General features: G+C 46.2%; 1 protein-coding gene across 2 annotated transcripts in view; it reads right to left on the reverse strand.

The window, feature by feature from the left end:
• The window catches only part of PHF21B (PHD finger protein 21B), a 460667-nt gene that overhangs the window by 147373 nt on the left and 291665 nt on the right, over positions 1-21629 (reverse strand). For both annotated transcript variants that reach the window (XM_069628165.1, XM_069628166.1), the window contains one exon: positions 6597-6689. In XM_069628165.1, the coding sequence (XP_069484266.1) occupies positions 6597-6689 (93 nt within the window). The remainder of the gene's footprint in view (positions 1-6596; positions 6690-21629) is intronic.

Raw genomic sequence — 21629 nt, forward strand, 5'->3', positions numbered from 1 at the left:
CATGGATTCACATGCTTAGAATATTCCCCGTCGTCAGGCTGGGAATCCTCGGTAAGTTAAATAGACCTTTACCATAGGAAAACTTCCGACACTTTTGTCTCCTATCTATGTCGTTTTGGGCCGCGTATGGCAGCGCCACTAGGACGTAGAGGTATAAATAGCCCCGCCCCCGCGGCTCCCTCAGATTTCGACCCCCAAAGTAGTATGGGGGGGGATCTCTGGTTTGCATGCGTAGGGGAGGCTGGCGGGCGCATGTGAATCCACGAAAGATACCAATGCTGGAGAAATGGAGTTACAGGTAAGAAACTATTCCCTTCTCCAGCATTGGATCTTTCATGGATTCACATGCTTAGAATAGATTGTATAGCAGTATCCCCCAACATTGGAGGTGTGTATGCAAACCAATATCACAATAACCATAATGCATATTTATCATGGTAAAACACATTATAGTATGTTAACAGTGAAAACACCACACTTAAAAGTACATTAGCCGAAGGATGTGACCCCGTAATTGGGGCTTCCCTTATTGAAACAGGTGCCGTAGGACTGCACGACCCATCTGTGTATCCTCAGCATGTTGCTGTTCGAGGCAATAATGCCGGGTAAACGTGTGTGGTACCGACCAGGAAGCCGCCTGACAGATATCTCCCAGCGGAATTCCGGACCACAATGCCGTCGACGATGAAGTGGATCTTGTCGAATGGGCCCTTGGACGCTTCTCCAGCGGTTTTCCGGCTTTTGAGTGACAAAAGGAAATAGCAGACGACACCCATCGGGCTAGGCCTTGTTTTGAGATCAGTTTACGTTTAGCCGAAGGGCCATAAGCCACAAATAGTTGTCTCGTTTCTCTGAAGCTTTGAGTGCAATGGAGGTAAAATTTTAAAGCTCTTTTCACGTCCAATGTATGGAGAGTCTTCTCCGCAACCACCAAAGGTGTAGGAAAAAACGTTGGCAGCACTATAGAAGAGTGCTTATGGAAATGGCAGGCACTTTAGGAATGAAATGAGGATTAGTAGCCAAGACGACTTTATTATTGAAAAACCAGGTACGGTGGATCGATCACTAAAGCTTGTATTTCTGACAGTCGTCGAGCTGAAGTAATCGCCACCAGAAAAGCCAATTTCCACGACAAAAGTTTGAATGATGACGATGACATCGGCTCAAAAGGGGGCTTCATCAGCGCTGCCAGAACCAGGTTAAGACTCCAGCTTGGAGGAAACATTTTCGTGGGAGGAAAGGTTCGGAACAATCCTTTAAGGAAATGTTTAATCAGCCGGTCACTAAATAACAGAGTTGAATGTCTCTTCCGAGTAAATCTCGAAATGGCAGTTAGATGCACTTTTATGGATGAAACAGACAAGCCTTTTTGAGCTAGGAGTAGCAAGTATGGTAGAAGCTGTTCCGGTGTGATATTAAGCTGGACCAAACCTGGTTGACCTGCGCACCATATGCAGAATCTCTTCCATTTGTATGAATATGAAGCGTTCGTGGACGGCGCCCTCGCCGCTTGCAAAATGCGACGACAGTCCGCTGGAATCTCTAACGTACCCAACTCTGAGAAATCAGGCGCCAGGCTGTCAGACTGAGGCTGTCGGGGTCGTGATGCCAAACAACCCCTTTCTCCTGAGACAGAAGGTTTGGGATTTTCTGGAACTTCATTGGTTCTGCCACTGACAGATGGAGTAGATCAGAGAACAACACTTGTCTGGCCCAGTACGGGGCCACCAGGATCACCCGACATGGATATCTGTGGATCCATTGCAGCGTCCGATGTATGAGCGGAAACGGGGGAAAGGCATTCAGGAACTTGTCCGTCCACGGGAAAGAGAACGCTTCCCCTAGTGAGTCTTGCTGTGGCCACCTGCTCGCGTATTGTGGGCATTTCTTGTTGTCTCTCGTCGCAAAGAGATCGAGGGCCGGATGACCCCATTTCTCGAAGACCACGGTGCAGATGTTGGTCGTTCAGTTCCCTTTCGTGTAGTCGATTCATCTCCCTGCTGAGAGAGTCTGCTTGCACGTTTTTGACTCCTGGCAAGTGGAACGCCAATAGATATATCTTCTGCTGAAGGGCCCAATGCCAGATCTCCTGGGCTTCGGTCGACAGAGTTCTGGAGCGAGTTCCTCCCGGTTTCCTTAGATAAAACATTGTTGTTGTGTTGTCTGTCATAATCCGTACACATGATCCCTTTATCCGTGGAAGAAAGGATTTCAGGGCCCAACGCACTGCCCTTAATTCCAGCACATTGATATGAAGGCCGGACTCCTCCGATGACCAACGACCCTGAACCTGTAGGGAATCCAGATGAGCTCCCCATCCAGTTAGCGAAGCATCCGTCACCACTGTCATCTGGAACACCGGTTCCAGCAAGGGCATTCCCTTTGTCAGATTTATGGAAATTCCCCACCATTGAAGCGCCTGGACGAGTTTGCTGTTGATGGTCAATTTGTCCGACCAACGCCCTTGACTGTGCCCATCGATCCGCCAAGAATTCCTGAATCGGTCTCATGAAGAGACGACAATTGTTGATTAAGGCTATGCAGGACGACATGGTCCCCAGTAGGGACATGTACCTTTGCACCGACACTCTGGTGTCGACTTTCCAATCCGATGTTTTTTGCTGCAGTTTCAGAACCCTTTGAACGGATGGCTTTACCAGTCCTGACTGCGTCTGGAACTCCGCCCCCAGAAAGACCAAGGTTCTTGATGGCGATAAGGAGGACTTTTCGAAGTTTATCGCGAAGCCCAACCGTTGTAGGAGGCCCATGGTGGCATTCAGACTTTCCTGTGCCCTTTCCGGAGACAATCCCCTCACCAGCCAATCGTCCAGATAAGGGTACACATGATGACCTTCTTTCCTTAACCAGGCTGCTACTGGAGCCAGACATTTCGTGAACGTCCTGGGAGACGATTTCAGTCCGAACGGGAGGACCTTGAACTGATAGTGGGTTCGTCCGACGACAAACCGTAGAAATCGCTTGTGTCGTCGACGCATCGGGATATGGAAGTATGCGTCCTGAAGGTCTAGCAACGACAAATAATCTGCCGGTTGTATCGAACGGATCACTTCTTGGAGTGTGAGCATCTTGAATTTTAGATTCTTGAGCAGTTTGTTGAGAGCTCGTAGATCTAGAATGGGGCGCCATTTTCCATTGGGTTTCTTGACGACAAAGTAACAGGAATACACTCCATGTCCTCTTTCTGCCACAGGGACCAGTTCTATAGCCCCTTTCTGCAGCATAAGCGCCACCTCTTGCATTAGTATTTGAAGGTGGGGCTGCGTCGAGACCACCGGTGGAATACGTGGTGGCTTGCCCTTGAACTGTAGAGAATGGCCCAGATGTATCTTGTCCAAAACCCATTGATCTGTTATGCGCGCCCACTCGTCGACGTGACGAGACACTCTGCCCCCCAGGACGTTCTGTAAGTTGTCATTGCTGGCTTTTGGCCTGTTTATCCTTCGTCGACGAGGAGTAGGTGCCTCGTCGTCTGGAGGTTTGGTAATCTCTGCCTTTACGAGTAGGTTGGGCTGCACGTCTGTAGCCTTGGGAAGAGTAGGAGGGTCTGCTGAAACCCCGGTCTCTAGATGATCCAAACCGGGAGTTACCTGATGCACCTCTGAAGGGACGAAAGGAACGAAAATTCCTACCACTCTGGAGGGCTCCAAGGGAACGAGCCGTGTCAGAATCTTCTTTCCGTCCTTTCAAGGCTTCATCCACTTTCTCCCCGAAAAGATGTTCTCCTTTGCACGGCATGTCCATTACCTTAGATACATGTCCCTCAGATTTATACATACACCAAATGAATAAGGGCATACATCGCAGTCCCAATATAATGATTGTAAACAGTCTATAGAGTCTAAGGACATTCCCCTTCCCTAGCTTACTGCTCCACAGTTCAAGAAAAGAAAATAAGGAAAGCAGTTCTTTGCAAGTTCAATTGTTCAACAACATGTTCCAATACTCTGATGTTTCAACAAAGTAATCAAAAGGCTCGTCCTCCTTATATAATTTAGCTTCTTCAGGTAAGTAACAACTTCGAAGTTCATCAATAGCAACAATAATTGTCTTGATCAGAATGATTTGCCACAACTGATAAGTTTAAAGAAAAACAACTACTTTGCAGCTTTACACAGCTCCTTTCTTCAAAAGCACAAGCATATACAATGTCTGTTAAAAACCACTTTGAAGCACTTCAACTTCCACCTGGTTTACTCCCAAGCCAGGCCCACTACCTTCAAAGGTGTAGCATCCGGGTATACTCACCTGCCAGAACGGTGTTTGACAACAACCAGTGCTTTTATGGTTAGGTTCAACTGACAAGATGTTCACAACAGCTTTGCAGCATTCAACCAATTGTAGCTTCATAAATCTTAAGGGAAACAGGGTTGACATTTGTGCTCCTTAATACTCTTCGATAAATAATGTTCCCCTCCTTCTGAATATTTTTCCCAGAAGGGCAGCCTCTTTTTGTCACTCTTGTTTCCCCACCAGAGCAGCAACCAAACATTGGCAAGCATAGGGTATTTCTCCGACTCCCTCTTGGTGTAGACTCACATTGCCAAAGCCAATATTTACCCTATGTTGTATAAGATATGGGCAACAGGTTTCACCACTTACAAATCTTTTGTTTGCCTCTTTCTGTTGTTGGCAATATTGGTTAATTTGTATCTGCCTTGATTTCATTAGCTTTTGGCTTGGGCAATACTTGTGGGAATTACCTTTCAACAATATTGCCCCATCGGGTGGTTGGGTTTTCCATAGACTTTCGCTTCTTAAGTTATAGTCAATTGCCTTTGCCTTATAGGATGTTTGCTGCTGCTCAACGGTTTGGTATTCAAAATTGCTTTGGGGACCACTTTCACTCTCTTGCGAATGCTGCAGTCACCGCTTTCCAACTGTTCTGTATACAACATTACCTTCAGGAGGACTCACTCATATGAGAGTGCTGCTCTGCAGCTGAATTCCTGCCTGGGACACGCTAACTGGAAAGGAGCGCTCCGGGGCTACTACCAGCATGTAGACTTACCAGGTAAGCTTTGCGTCTTCTGTCACCTCGCCGCTCACAGGTCTTCTTCTGTGGCTCATCGCAACCTGGCAAACCGCTCCCTGGAGTTCGCCTTTGCCCACCCGTCGCATGCCAGCCACCAGAGACGGCCTCCAGGAAACAAAAGCTTCCCTAGCCTTCGCTACCTGCTGCACAGCCTCTGCACAGTCCCCGACCCTCTCAGAACTGGCAGCCGCGGTCCAACGCACAGTAGTGCCGGCATCGTCTCTCGCTCACCTAGCTTCTGCGTGGGTTGCAAGTTAGTATCATGCTGCTTCTGCGGTTTACGACCACAGCTTCTCTTCTTTCCCGCTTTCTCTATGGCCTGCAACAGAGGGGGCTTTAAATACCTCTCAGTCTCCCTCAGGTGTGGGTCATTCAAATGAATGAACTTGCCAATCCTGCTTCTGCCTTTTCAGCCCTCTTCTTCGTCCCAGTACTTAAGGAATTATGGGACTTGAAGTCCTTAATGTCAAAGTCAGTTTACAGAGTTTTATTTTTATTTTTGACCCCAGTCTGTTCTTTAAATTATTATTAAAAGGAATATTGCAAGGGTTAGTAATCAAGCCTAGTTGAAAAGATGAAGGCAGTTCCTTTTGGCTGGTGTTGTTCACAGATTTCCTTTCACTATACCTTTGGGTTTTACAGAGGTTGTTAGCATTACAAGTTTAAGATTTTGATGGTTGTTTTTCTCTCCCACAGCCTAGGAGTTGATTGTATTTGCCCCTATTTATATGTATATCATGAGGAACGAAAGAATGATTATTACAAGCAATTATATACCTTAGCATTAAGGAAACATCATCCCTATAGCAAGACAAATACTGTGTCTCATCCCATTGAGTCCTCTCACTTCCCTGGGCTTTTTCTCCTCCCCGGTGATCCTCCCGCATAACACCACCCCCAAGGTCAGGTTCAGGAAGCGTCTGCCTTTCCCTGGGCACCTGAGAGGAGACTTTAGGCAAGGGTTTAGTGGGGGAGCCGTAGGATTCATCACAACATGCACACAAAAGAAGCCTGGCAACATTTCCACTAACTCTCAATTATAAAATGGTTGATTGCTACATATATACAAACTTTTAAAATATGTTCACATAGAGTACTTGAAATAACCCTTCTAAAAGGCAAATAATCACCTAGTAACAAGGATGGTTTCATGCCGTACAAATCTTTATAGGCTATCATTATAAAGTATGGTCCTAAATGCTCATGATTCAAGTGCTGTGCGACTAATAAGAAATACTAATGTCATATGGACGTAAATGCGCTTTACTACACAGGTACATACATGCCACTGCACAAGCTGACCTTTGTGTATCAGGCAATAGTACCCCTGGCAAGTGATTTGCTATTTTTTCATGGCGATGAATTGGAAATTGAAATGTTTAAGCTTACACTGGGACATTAAAATCTAAGTATGTGGACCAATATTGGACTGATCAAAGAACGGTTATTTTATATGGCTATGAAACACAACCATCAGCACTTTCCTCGCTACCTGTGTAAGAAATAGTATGCAGGAAATGAAACACAAAACATGGGTTCGTACCTGAGGTAGCACTGTTGGTCCGTGTCCTGCCAACCTATGCAATGAGCTAATCTGAGGAACTTTAATAGGAGCCGCACTTGGAGATCCCAGAGCCTGCCAATAAACAAGAAAAACATGAATTTCAAGAGATTGTAGTACAAGTCCCAACATCTAAAAAAAAAGTGCTTGTTACTAAAAGGAGGGGGAAAAAGCAATTGAAAATAGTCTTCACATGTTGAGATGAGCGTCACCTTAGAAACAAAACACAATCTCATCTCTGAGTCAGTGAGATCCCACATCTTCACGTGTTGTTACTGAAAATAGCAGCACATCGCAGAGATGACTTATAAATGTACAGAGCAATAGACAATACTCACTTGTTTTTGCAAGCATTTACTTATTCAGACAAAATTGTAACATCTTAATTAAAAAAAAGGAGGCAATCGCGAACAAGAGTAATTATGAAAGATCAGCAAAGACCCCTCCCCATGTACTGTAAACAGAATTAATCACTTGCAGTATTTGTGGGCTTGAATAACAGACACATGCTGCTTGTGCGACAATAAACAAACCTTGTAATACAGAATAGTGCGCCCCCAACTGAAGAAAATGCATGGATTATAGGTATCTGGTTTTGTGCCATATACATAGCAGAAGGCTGCAGGCTGAGTGCAATTGGTGGATGTCGAATTTTCAAGTAGTGGGGCATAAGAGTACTGCGATTTTGCATGAACATGTGCATAGTTCAAGCTTGGACCAATTCAGGGGAGCTTGGGAAGGTACACCCCTAAATAATTGTTTATAATATAAAAATGTGGAAATGGTGCATTTCACGTTTTGGGAGTAATTAGGTGATAAACCATAGGAATTACAAGCAGTTCTGTAGGTGCACACATGACATATTTCAATACTGTCGATGTTAGGTCCTATTGGTCTCTGGTTTACCCCAAGTCACTTTTATTGGCCCCAACTTTGCAGCAGGTCACTTTTCTTTCCCACATAATTATCCCATTGCCCCCCGTTTGCCCCATGTCACCCACTGCCCCAGGAACTATAGATTGCCGTGACTAGCCTCCATGACACCCTTATTGCCCCTAGTTTTGCTGCATTACATTTTCGAAGCCCTGGTGGTAGGTTATGTGAAAAAGCATTCATAATGCACTCATCACCACCACTGTAGTTTTACAGCATTGCAGCTTGTCTCAAAGGGTGGTGTACTGCGTCCCCAAAAAACAGACCATGGTCCGTGGAAGAAAGGAGCAGCAGAGGTGAGAGGAGGGAGTAGGATGCAATGGGCCGACAAATTGGTTGGGGAACGTGGATATGGTTGTAGTAGTAGGAATATGATTGTTATCATGGCTGATTGATCGGACGGAGTGCTGATCAGAAGAGAGGCTGAAAAGCAGAGCAGATTCTAGGACATTGCTGAGTGGTACTAGACACCGGCAGTTTACCACTGTGTGATGAATGCAACATATGCTGAACGCAGGCCCTTGAAATAGGTTTGCTTCTTCCCCAGTTACAGTTCCTAAAACACTCATCCTTTTGTAGGAAGTCTGTAGAAGGGAATAAATGCGTGAGGGTGGTTTCACACACACACCCAACACTCGTCCACAGCAGCACTTCCTTCTAAGCTCCTCCGATGGCAGCTGCTGGTGTTGCACGCTGCCCACGAAAATAAGAAGCAGCCAGACAAGTTATTGACGGCTCTCTCTCTCTGAGTGCTGACTCAGTCCATGCACCATAGAGGACTCCAGGGCAGCAACCTTACAGGCTGTCTGTCGCGTGTGGCTGGAAATTCTTCACCCCACACATGGCAGGTGCTACCATGCAAGCATATACTGATGCTACACAAGCAGTGCTTTCTTCGGAGAGCTTCTGATGCTGGCAGGCATAAGCACTCTGCATGCCTCAGTCTCCACCCCTCCATAATGGGTGGTGTGGCACCACCCGTTAACCCATTACGGATGGGCTTTCACAAGTAAGAGCACTTCACAGGAATGGGGCAGCAAGATGAGGTATAGTATTCTTAAAGCATATCTGACAGGAGTGTAATATTTTATATTACAAAATGAAAACGAGGTACACTCCCTTTAAAGCAGTTAATAGGTACCTTGGAGTCATGAAAACATTGCATTGCTAAAAAATAGAGCTGTGCTTGTTTTTGGAACGTGCCACTGTGTCTGGGGTAAGCCCCAAACACTTTTCTCTATGAAACACTAGCAGTTTCCATTGAGCTTCACTTTTGAATAGTACGCCTTCACTGATAGTGCAACTACGATATAATTGGCCATAGTAATGTCCTAGATGATGCATTACAGACATTGGCCCTCATTACAACTTTGCTGGTCCGGAAACAATGGTGCCGGTAAGCTTACCAGCACCGTTGTTTCTGGACCAGAAAAGTACAAGCCTGCGTGGCGGGTGCCCTCCCGCCCGGCAGGTCTGACTTGCCGGGTGGAACGGCACCTGACTGCAGGCTTTCACGGAACCACTGGCACCGTTATTAACGGTCCTGGTGCTTCCGTGGTGCCCACTCCCGTAGAGTCCTTGGGACTCTATGGGAATGAGGTCAACATTTTACTGGCGACTGATTTACCAGACCGCAGGGGTTGTAATGCCCAGGTGTTTCCTGCAAGTCAGGCGCCGGTAAATCATTACGGGTCTGGCGGCTATAGGTTGCCCTGGAGTAAACGCAGAGACTCAGTTGGTGGGAGCTCCCAGGCCACTGTGCCATGCTGCCAGAGGAGGAGCAGATGAGAACTGCCTGTCGATTAATTTCCTTGAGCAAGGCACTGTTCTTTAGACTCTTCACACTGCAGGAGGTTGCAAGGCAATTTCTCTCCACTGCTACCAGTTGTACGAGGCTGGAAGAGCTCTGATTGGCGAGTGCTGGATGACAACCTTCTCCCTGTCCCTCCGAGTTCCCAGGCTACTTCTGTGCTGGACATCCAGTAAGTCCATGACGGTGGTGAAGGTGAAGGAGCTGCCCCGGGAGGGGTTTGGGGGGGGGGTTACGGTGGTTGGGTGTGTGTGTGTCTTTCTCTCTCTTTCGCTCAACGGTTGATGTCTTTGCCATAAATTGACACCCTCTCTAACAGATAACTGACCCTCAAGCATCACAATTGCACTCTCCAACGTACGCCGAGGTCAGACATCCCTGCAAGACTTTTCAACTGAATTAGGGTGGTGTCTTCTACCATTCCCTCAGCCGCCAAATGTAGCAGAAGGCTTTCACACCCTTTCATTGAAGGGTTTTGAACTAGTAACACCGAAGTGGCTGCCAAGAGTGCGTTGGCTTTTCTTGTAACATAACGTAACGACTTGGGGCCTGATTAATAAAAATGTCTTAACATGGAAAAGCCTGACTTGAGGGAAGCTTTTTGCTGTTCAAGCCGATCTGCAATAGACACCAATGGGTATAAAAAGTATGTTGGGCAACAGTTTTGAATCATGAATTTGCTCACTTTTATATTAGCTCAAACTCTGAGTAAAGAAATATAAATTGCTGTTCAATTTTGCTACAGTTACATCTGACTCCAAATGCATCCTTCTCATGGTTGGGGCTAGGAAGGGAATAGTTTCTTACCTGTAACTCCATTTCTCCAGCATTGGTATCTTTCATGGATTCACATGCTTAGAATATTCCCCGTCGTCAGACTGGGACCCCTCGGTACACATATATAGCCTTTTCCTATAGGAAAACTTCCGACACTTGTGTCCTATCCTCGTCCTTTTAGGACCCGCCTACGCATGCTCCGCAGGCCATCCCAGTATAAGAGGCCCGCCCCCGCGGTTCCCCTTCAGATTTCGGCCCCTCCAAAGTAGGAAGGGTTAAACTTATCCATCACATACATTGCAGTCCCGGGGAGGCTTGGCGGGCGCATGTGAATCCATGAAAGATACCAATGCTGGAGAAATGGAGTTACAGGTAAGAAACTATTCCCTTCTCCAGCATTGGATCTTTCATCGATTCACATGCTTAGAATAGATTGTATAGCAGTAACACTTGAGACGGTGGTGAGAATGCAATGTAACGCACCCTCACCCTACTACTCAACACATATGCGCAGCAGTAATAAGTTTACTCATATAACCTTTCCCACCGAAAGTATACTGTCATCAAAGGTAGAAACACACTCTCCACAACGTGGAGCTTACCTTACTGAAACAGATGGCGCAGGACAGCTCTTCCCATCTGCACCTCATCCGCATGCTGCCTGGCAAGGCAGTAGTGGCGAGTAAACGTGTGGGGCACTGACCATGCCGCAGCTTGGCATATGTCTGTCAGCGGAATTCCGGCCCATAACGCTGTTGAGGATGACATCGACCTTGTAGAATGGGCTCTAGGATGTCTTTGCAGTGGCCTTCCGGCCTTAGAGTGACAAAAAACAATCGTCGACGAGACCCATCTGGCCAATTCCTGTTTCGAGATTGCTTTACCTCTCGTCGACGGACCATATGCGACGAACAGTTGCCGAGTAGCCCTGATGTCTTGTGTGCGATGTAGGTAGAATTTCAGAGCCCTCTTAACGTCCAGGGTATGAAGAGTTTTTTCTGCTGCCGACGATGGAGTGGCGAAGAAAGTAGGCAGAACCACGGATGAGTGTTTGTGATATACCGTCGGAACCTTAGGGACGAACGTAGGGTTAGTCGCCAGGACTACCTTGTCCTTAAAGAATCTTAGGTAGGGCGGGTCCACGACCAGCGCTTGTAGTTCCGAGATACGTCTGGCTGATGTGATAGCTATCAGGAATGCCAACTTCCACGAAATGAATTTCATGTCGGACGTGGCCATAGGCTCGAAAGGCGGTTTCATCAAACCTGCCAACACTGTGTTGAGGCTCCACGCCGGGGGAAACGTTTCACCGGGGGAAAGGCTCGAAATAAACCCCGCATGAAGTGTTTCACCAGTCTGTCACTGAATAGAGGAGACGACTGCCTCTTCCTTGTGAACCTCGAGATGGTTGCCAGGTGTACCTTTATCGATGAGGGGGACAATCCCTTTTTTGCTAAGAGGAGCAGGTAAGGTAGAACTTGTTCTGGCGTCACCATCAATGGTTGTAGGTCCCGCTGTTTTCTACACCATTCACAGAATCTCCGCCACTTATAGGAGTAGGATTTGTTAGTGGAAGGGGCTCTAGCCGCCTGCAGAATTTCTTGGCACTCCTCTGAAATGTCTAAAACCCCGAATTCCGAGAAGTCAGGAGCCAGGACGTAAGGTTGAGACTGTCCGGGTCGTGATGCCACACCGTGCCTCTGTCCCGGGATAGAAGGTACGGGACTTTCGGAAACGCTATGGGATGTTCCAGCGATAGATGGAGGAGGTCTGAGAACCACGGTTGCCTCGGCCAGTATGGTGTCACTAGAATCACCCGGCAATTGTATCTGCGTAGCCACTGTATTGTTTTATGTATGAGGGGAAACGGTGGGAAAGCATAGAGGAACATGTCCGTCCATGGGAAGGAGAACGCCTCCCCCACCGAACCCTCTTGGGGCCACCTGCTTGCAAATTTCTCGCATTTCTTGTTTTCTTTGGTCGCGAAGGCGTCCAGAGGAGGGTGGCCCCATTTCTCGAACACTTTCTTCAAGTGACCCATGTCCATTCCCCACTCGTGTATCTGGGCCATGTTTCTGCTGAGGGAGTCGGCTTGGCAGTTCCTCACTCCTGGAAGGTGCTGAGCCACGAGGGAGTTCCAGTACGTTTATGTGTAGGAGTGACTCTGTTGGAGACCAGCGACCTTGCGTTTGGAGAGCACCCATGTGCGCTCCCCATCCGGTTAGGGACGCATCCGTAACTATGGTGCTCTGGAACTCCGGCTCCTGTAGGGGCACACCTTTGTTCAGATTGTGGGAGCTCTGCCACCACTGAAGGGTCCGAAGTAGCTTGTCGTCGTCGACGGTTATCCTGTCCGACCACGATCCCTGAGCCTGTGTCCATCGGTCTGCGAGGAATTCTTGGACTGGCCTCATGAAAAGTCGACAGTTTCTCACCAGATGGATGCAGGATGCCATGGCCCCTAGGACCGAAACATACTTTCTCATTGAGATCCTGGTGTTTCGCCGTAGCCGGGCCGCCTGTTGAATGAGTCTCGTGGTCCTGTCGAGAGAAGGTTTCACCAGCCCTAGCTGAGTCTCGAACTGTGCCCCCAAGAATACCAGCGTTCTCGATGGCCGCAGAGAGGATTTCTCGAAGTTTATGGCGAATCCTAGCCGTTGTAGAAGCTGTAGGAGGTTTTGAGCCCGAAAGGAAGAACCGTGAATTAGTAGTGGGTTTGCCCTATTACAAAACGTAGGACTTTCCTGTGTTTCCGACACATTGTAATATGGAAATACGCGTCCTGTAAATCCAGGGACGCCAGGAAATCTCCCTTTTGAACTGCGCGGATCACTTCCTGCAGAGTGAGCATCTTGAATTTCAGGCTCTTTAAGGACTTGTTGAGCTCGCGTAAGTCCAGAATGGGACGCCATTTGCCGTTCGGCTTTTTTTACAACGAAGTATCTTGAGTAGACTCCTTGGCCTCTCTGTGATGTTGGAACTAATTCTATCACTCCCTTTGCTAACATGAGTATAACCTCTTCTTGCAGTGCCTTCATATGGGACTGAGCGGTGAACGCAGGTGGAATTTGCGGAGGGCTGTTTTTGAATTGAAGAGAGTGTCCGTGTCTTATAGTGTCTAACACCCATTGGTCCGTCGTCATCCTTTCCCATTCGTCGACATACGCTGAAACTCTTCCCCCCAGAACGGGTTGTGGAACGTCACTGCTGATCTTTAGTTTGCTTGTCTCTCGCCGACGATGGGTATGTGGTCGTTTTCTGGAAGACTGGAAGTTTCGTCGACGGTTAGCCGATTGTGAGGCACGTCGGTATCCCTGGGAGGGGTAAGCCGATCTGGCAAAGGATCTGTCTCCAGAAGAGAATCTTGAATTACCTGAAGCCCCTCTCAAGGGGCGAAAAGACTTGTAGCTTCTGCCACTCTGGAGGGCACCCAAAGAACGTGCCGTGTCCGAATCTTCTTTCATCCCTTTTAGGGCCTCGTCCACCTTCTCACCGAAAAGAAGGTCTCCCTCAAAGGGCATATCTAAGACCTTGTATTGTACTTTTGGTCTGAAGTAGGTACACTTCAGCCATGACTGTCGACGTAATACGACCCCATTATTGACTTGCTTGAAGCCAGACTCAGCAAGATCCACCGCGATGTTTATTGCGTGATTTGAGGCTTCCTCGCCCTCTCGGACCAGTAGCATCGCCGCCTTCCTCTGTTGTTCCGGAAGATGGTCAAGCAGCGGAGCCAGCCTGTGCCACATTTCCCTATCGTATCTGGCTACAATTGCCAGAGTTTGCTGCCTTTACTGTGGTCGCTCCCACGGAGAGCACTTTCTTTCCAAAGGCATCTTGGCGTCTCGCTTCATTCTCGGGTGGAGTCGTGCACTTGTGCTGTGCCTTTGCCTTCCTCGCTGCCGCCGCCGACACCAGCGAGTCTGGTGTTGGTTGAGAGGATAGACACTTGGGTGTAGACTCTGGAGCCTTAAACTTTTTTTCTAGGCGTCCTTTCACTGCTGGTTCTGAGAATGGGTGTCTCATTGTCTGCAACCCCTCTTTCCATACATGGTCAAGTATCGGTATCGAGAACACCGACCTCCTTCTCTTGCCCATGTGGTCGAACAAAAACAGTCCTTTTTCTGTTCTTCCTGGGACAGACCAAATTCTTTGCATGCCTTCTCCATCATCGAATGGAATGACGCAATGTCGTCCGGAGAGGACGGGTGAGCTGGGCTTCTGGGGTTTTCTAACTCCGCCTCTGACTCCCAGGTAGGATACCTGGAGGGGGATAAAGAGACCTCTGACATGGCTCCCCTGTCCGACTCCGAATCTGGCAGCTCACCTTCCTCCTGCGCCAGTGTTGAGATTGGCGTGCGTGGGTGCGGCGGTTGACGGGACGGGCCCGGCTCGTCGACGGGTGACTGTGGCAGGCTGGCCTGGGGAAGTCGCTGGTCCAACGACCGTAGCAAGGACTGAAGCGAGGACAGAATATCCAACGACAAAACCGATTGAGGATTGAGGAGAGGGGCAGATACCGGTGTAACGGATGCCCTCGTCGACGACTTGGCAGCCGCTCGTAGCCCTAGGTCTGCTGGGCCAGCCACTCTCTCGCTCTCGTCCTCCGAGGACAGCAACATAGCTTGCTCTTGTAGCAAAGCCTCTGGAGGGGTAGGGTCGAAGACTTCAGGCCTCCAGGCCTCCTGTAGGACCCCCGTCGACGAGGCTCTAATCGACGCCATTGTCGACGGGACGGAGGATGCCCCTTGCGCTAGTGGCGGGAAGGCAGCCGGTGACTGGATCGCCGTCGACGACGCAGGCTTCGCAGGTGGTTTTGGCGGTCCCGCCTTCTCCACACTGTGCCTGCTTTTACTCCACTCTCGACTCGTGGTCGATCTGTGATGATCGCCAGAGGAGGATTTCCTTTCCTTCTCATGCTTTTTTGATGAGGATGATTTCTTTGACGAGGAGTCTGTAGTGGAGTGAGTTCCAGACGACTCTTTTTCCGACGGTCTAGATTTCTTCGCCGGTGGTTCCGACGAGGCCGCGCGGCGTGATGTTTTCGCCGACTGTGTGGAGCCTACCTCCGAGGGGGGGTATGCCCCCGCACCCTCATTCAGCCATGCCACCAGGTGTCGGTTCCGGTCTTTGAGGGTTTTTTGAGAAAAACCCTTGCATATGTCGCAGGCATCCGCCGAATGGTGAGGGTGGAGGCAATATATACAATCCATATGTCCGTCCCCCTCGTAAACCTTTTTCAAGCCGCACGTCGCGCATGGACGGAACAGCACTTTTCCTGATACAGAGGACATATCGTACTCGAAATCCAATAAGGCAACCTAGTACAAAATAGTACGACAACACGAGGAGATCCCACTACTTTGGAGACGGTTGAAATCTGAAGGGGAACCGCAGGGGCGGGCCTCTTATACTGGGACGGCCTGCGGAGCATGCGTAGGCGGGTCCTAAAAGGACGAGGATAGGACACAAAAGTGTCGGAGGTTTTCCTATAGGAAAAGGCTATATATGTGTACCGAGGGGTCCCAGTCTGACGACGGGGAATATTCTAAGCATGTGAATCCATGAAAGATCCAATGCTGGAGAATATGCCTTTATATGTTACTTTTGAGGTGTTGGTGCCAGATGTAGCATGCGTAATGCACCGCTCTTCGTTCATAAATGGGAGTCCGTGACTTTTATACCTTGGTTTTATCTTACAACAAAAAAGTGCCCGTTGTATACTAGGTTTTACTTGGTATTATGTACCGAATAATGTAAACCCAAACGTACAACAGAAGGGTATTAGAAGCCAAAGAGGTGTGTTGTGCCATATAAATATAAAGTACAAGGCCACAGGTCACTCATTCAAGCAAGCAGAGAACTCGGTAGCCAGACTGAAGAAGAAGTCAGTACGCTAGGAATGGAAGAGAAACTACTTTTATGAAACACACTAAGTGAGTGTATCGCTTCATGATCTGGATCAATGTTGATATGAAAACAGGCCAAGAGAAGAACTGAAATCCCCATAGGATGGTGGCCAAAGGATGTGGTGATAGGCAGCGGTGGTTGTAAGGTCACCATGCTCACTCTAACAAACCTCATCCCTCTTCCTGCATCACAGCAGAAATGCCACTCATTGGCAAACAGAGAGCTTACAGTGTGGTACTCTTGTGGCAGAGGCTTTCACACCTCACGCAGGCGTCATACAAGGGGAGTTCTATCTCCTCAGCCTTCTCCATTATGCTACTGGAGTCCTTCTCTCTGCTTGAATGAGCACGCTTAGAAAAGCGTGCACATCCCCACAAAATGTGAGTTAGGATATGAAGCACAGCTATTTGTAATAGATTTATACTCTACAAATTATGAATATGAGGTAAAATAGCTGCAGCCAGTGGACAGTAAATGAAACAGAACTAAAACGAGGGTACATACTTCAATTTTGCCAGTGTGGCTTTGAAAGGACAGCAGAAGGTAAACCAGGGCAGAACACGTTATGAGAGTAAACTGAAAACCGCATTAACAGACAAGCATCTTCATCACATCCAAAGCACTTGGAAACACCATCTGCAAAAGTGGTCAAGTATTATAATAGGGAACGGAATAAACTGCAAGCAAAAGTCACCCCCCCACCCCCTTCGGTTCCCCACATACACATAGCATATCATTTTGTACTCGCCAAGAGTCAATTATCACTCGCCAATAGCTAGTGGTGAGTGCAAATTCTGAGGCCTGTTGATAACAGATAGGCACTCTGGACAATCTGGTCTTATTGTGAACTGGGGCGAAGGAAATCAATAGCTGTGCCACACTGTCACAGTCTGCGTCCACTGTATTTCCCTGAAGTTTAGAATACCCCTGATATCGCGCCACAGTTAAAACAAATGAAGGCATATCATTTCTGAAAGAGCTTGGCGTTTACCAACTTTTCTACAGCAAAGGTCACATATATCATATTAAAAAACATTGCTCTTCTTTTTAAATATTTAACATCTAAAAGCAAATTAGATTCAGATTTCCATAACGGCAGCCTGCTTTCACATTCAATAAATGCATATTTCCTCAGAGATACAAACGCTCCTTTCTCGCTGCGCCATTTCACATGAAGATCTAATAGGCTAAGGCCTAAGTCAATCATATCCTTCCTTTTAAATTCTCAATTTACTTTAGTTTGTGAAAGAACAGGCTGATGCACTTTCCCTTAAACCTTCCATTAACGAGCTAAAGGGACAACTTTCTGGTAAAGTCTGACCTTTAAACACTTTCTGTGAATGTATTGATAGCACAAGAAACAATCATTTTAAAGGTTACCTTATGAGAGTTGAATAGTTTATAGGCAAGATTTTGTCGCAATAAATATGCTTATTAAATTTAACACATTTAAAATAGAAAATGATTATAACATTCAAAAATCATCACTAGCTGCCGTGTACACCAGAGCTCTACATTTCCTGTGGCCATGTGTGAGAAGGCCATCCAGTCCTCAATTTGGATTCTGGGACCTGTAGTTTCTTATTTCCCCAATTGGAATTTAGTACCTGAATGCAAAGCAAAACCAGGACTGGATGACCTTCTCACGCATGGCCACGGGAAAATTGAGAACTTGGTCTACACAATGTTGACAAAAAATCTTGTTAAAATATGCCCATGTAATTACTTAAATACAACATGAGAGCAAAAGAAAGGTAAAACATCTCCATTATGAACACTATATCCCCAAATCAGTATCCCCAAATCAAACAACATAACCACAACCAGAAGAAATATCCACTGGCCCCCAGTCAGAGACCGCATTAAATTCAAAATACTCTCACTCACACACAAATGCCTGTCCAATACCGCCCCACCTTACCTCGCCAACCAAATTTCCAAAGCTCAACCATCCAGACCAACCAGATCTGCTTATCTTGGGCAGCTGACCACACAGATACAAAAGACAAAAAGCATGTCACCTGGAGGTCGACTGTTTAAGTTTGATCCAGAGTAGGGTGATTGAGAGATTTACATTGCAGTGAGCTTGGCACTTATTTAAAGTTGGGCTCCATTCCCTATTGGGTCGAAGTCACCCCTACTCAAAGTAATCAAATTAAGTGACACTGCTGTTTTAGAAAGAATCAAACATTAAAAAGGCATTGCAGCCTGTGCTACCGACACTCAACCCCCCCTAGCACTCCAGAGAAGAGCGGCAAGCTTTCAGCAGCTGCCATAGGAGTTCTGCTAATGTGTGTGCTCTTGCAGCACCAGTAATTTGAAGCACTCAAATCTTGATGCAACAGGATATGAAAATATTAGAGGTAGTTTATCCTATGGGTACCTTATTTATGAGTATATTGTATTCTCATGACCTCCTCATAGAAATTCACATCGAACATCTTTTTTTTCCTGGAAGCATCATTGTGTTTCATGACTGGGATATTGTTTTGTTGTAGGATCAAGACTGTTTTTTGATAGGTGCCGAATTTTTTCAAAGGCTGGAAAGCTACAAATGTTAGCTCATGCAAAGTATGTTGACGTGACACTTGTCAAACTGTTCCAGCAGAACGGCCCTCATTCCGTGTATTTCAATTAGATGGCTGAGCCCATTTGCCAGACATTTTTTTAACCACCACCAAAAGAACGATATAGACTCTGCTTCCAGTGCTGATCTTACACAAAAAAAGATGCCGATCCCGGCAGTGAGCACTCAACCAATTTAAAGAGAACTATTGCCTCTCTCCAAGACACATCGCAAACCTTCTCCAATATTTGAATATTGGGAAGACTTATAATTTGTCTATAAGAACATAGATTCTTTTAATAGTAAAACTTCATTGTTCTATTTTAGAAGCATAGATGGCAAGTAGGTTGACTATGAAGGTTTAGGGTTTTATTCTTCAGCACAAAAGTCAAAAAGGAAAAATCGTACTTGAATGCAGCCACATCTCCTGTTTAACAGAAGCAAAATGTGTCTCTTAAATTCCGTCTTTGGAATGGTGAAATGCTCACATGCAATTACTTTAAGCTTACGTCAGAAAACTATCATTATTTATGCCTAGGCGTTTATCTTTCCATGAAGCCAATACTTTGCTCCGACTAGGCAGACTATGAAATCAATAAAAAAAACGTACCCCTTGCTATAAGGTGTACTAAAGTCAGGGAACGCTGGGACGATGTGCGTAGCCATCAATCCAAATGTATGGTCAATAGCTTGGTCCTGGTCATGATCGTGGATCTTAACTGTATTGCATCCAATACAATTCTAGGGTTCGAAATTGAGGGGTTCTGGAAGCTATTTAGCTCCTGTTTATAGCCTAGAAGAGCCGGGTTAGCTTTAAACCAACAGCTACCGGGAGCTACTTTTCACTCCCCAGGCCAACAGATGCCGAACAAACATAACTGTCAATATGGGGACAATATATAAATATGACATTTAAAACATAAAGGCTCATAAATGGATACAGATATATGTTTGCACTTTATGTGGAAGTTAGATTTGGGCAACATTATGTACTAGCTCCTCTTTCCCCAGTGGTAGCTCCTGGTGACTGGTTTCTGCTGGATATCCAGGAGCTGCTTGTAGCTCCTGCTTACCCAATCCGAATTTCGAGCCCTGCAATTCCTGTAATCTTGACCACATCATTTCAGAAATATAACAATTGCATTGAAGTCTTTCTGGATTCTGATTGCTCATAGGACACAGGGATCTGGATTATTTCTAGAAGCCCAGTATCCTCCAAAGATGCATCAATAGGTATTCAATAGCCAGTGAAGTGTACAAAAAATCTCAAGACCACGGCTGGTTTACAACTCATACAAAAAGTCAGAATTAAAAACTAACATTTAAAAAAAAACATTAAAAACGAAAGCTATATAAAACTTGAGTCCCAAACATAGGCCCAAGCTATTGTCCATACATTTGGATTAATGGCTACACACAAATCGTCTCTAGCAGATTCCAGCCTGACAACAGATTATTTATGAAAGAAATACACAGTAAAATATTGACTATTTTCAATTTACATAAAATGCAAACGTTTTTAGGTTTTACAACCACATCCGAAATAAAAGTGGGAAATTAAGAGATTTATGCAAGCTCTGTCTGGATTTCAAAGAGCAAATCAGAGTTTGTATTATCAGAATATGGTGATGTAAGTGCACCTTTGTTTGGGAGGATACAGCTATCCATTTCTCCAACAACAAAATTACTTTTGCCACCAACTCAAGGAATGAAAATCTTAGTTTTATTTAAATATGGGATAATTAGTACCCGGCGGGGATCAATGAGCTTGTTACAAGCGATCTCATTGGCCATCGCCGAGTCCTTACCTCGCCGGCAAGGCACCGCTAATGGCGTCCCACCCGTGAGTGGCCACCATTGAAAGGGAGAAGGGACTATGTGGTCCCTTCTCCCGTTCCATGGAAGCGATTTTCTTTGTTTTATTTTTTACTATCCATAGCGGGCATCACTTTTTTTTTTTGTTAACTATTTTCAATGGCCGCCATGGAAAGGGAGACAGGACTTTGTCCCCGTGTTCCATGGCTGCCATTCTTTTTCTCCCAATTTTCAGTTGTGAAATACCCGAGCGTCTCGCAACTGAAACAAATTGCTTTTAGTACCCCGGTCTTACAGGCCGGAGTACTAATAGCAATAAGACCCTCACAGGGAGAGGGGGCATTACTGCTTCTGGTAATGCCCTGGTGCCGGTGTTAAGGCCCAAGTGAGTTAATGTCCCCCCCTCCCCCTGTGAGGGGCTTATTGCTTAATTAATTCTGCAACTGGCAAGACGTGGTTATTTTTCTTCTTCTAAAGATGCCCTGTTCTGCTTTACCTGATGCAGATCATTTTACATTAGTTGTGAACTGTATGATTTTCAAACAAGACAAAAAACTCTGCATTAGATTCAATAAAGCCATTGTTCGTACTGTAGTAAATAAGAGATTAAAGAACACAAAACCTCAATTTCACACAAAAAGATTACTATGGTTGAGTAGTACATAAAATGCCTCTATGAAGCTCCTTAGGAAAAATGCTTTGCTCTGTTGGTGCCCCTATAGCCTGTCCCTTTCTTGGGCAGGGGCCCAATGGTGCCAGATGAATAGTCAGCCTTGATGAATCATACAGCTTCGGAGAACCCCATTAGTTCCACCAATGCCCCCTTTTGCAAATGCCCACATTGTAAGACCGCCATTAAGGGTCAGGCAGGGATCACATTTTTTTATTTGGTTTCTATAGCACTTAATGATTATTCCTGCTTCTAAGCAATATAACAGGAGTGTTATTATTGTCTAATTTTATGGCACTTGATAAATCAAACTCATAAGGATAAATGACTAAATTGTCATGCTAAGTGATTCGAACTTGCAAAGTGCCAGACGCCTTTATGCTTTATTTCTTGCCGGTGGGTCCATGAAAAAGAAGCCACAAGTTTGCTTTCTTATTAAACATTTCCAAAAATTAGACGCAATGGGAGTAGTTTTTAATGAGGCATAACAAACAAAATGCGGAAAAGGCATTTGTGAGGCTTTTACGCAGTTCA

This window comes from Ambystoma mexicanum, chromosome 12, assembly GCF_040938575.1.
Source record: "Ambystoma mexicanum isolate Mex_15411 chromosome 12, UKY_AmexF1_1, whole genome shotgun sequence".
Lineage (NCBI taxonomy): Eukaryota > Metazoa > Chordata > Amphibia > Caudata > Ambystomatidae > Ambystoma > Ambystoma mexicanum.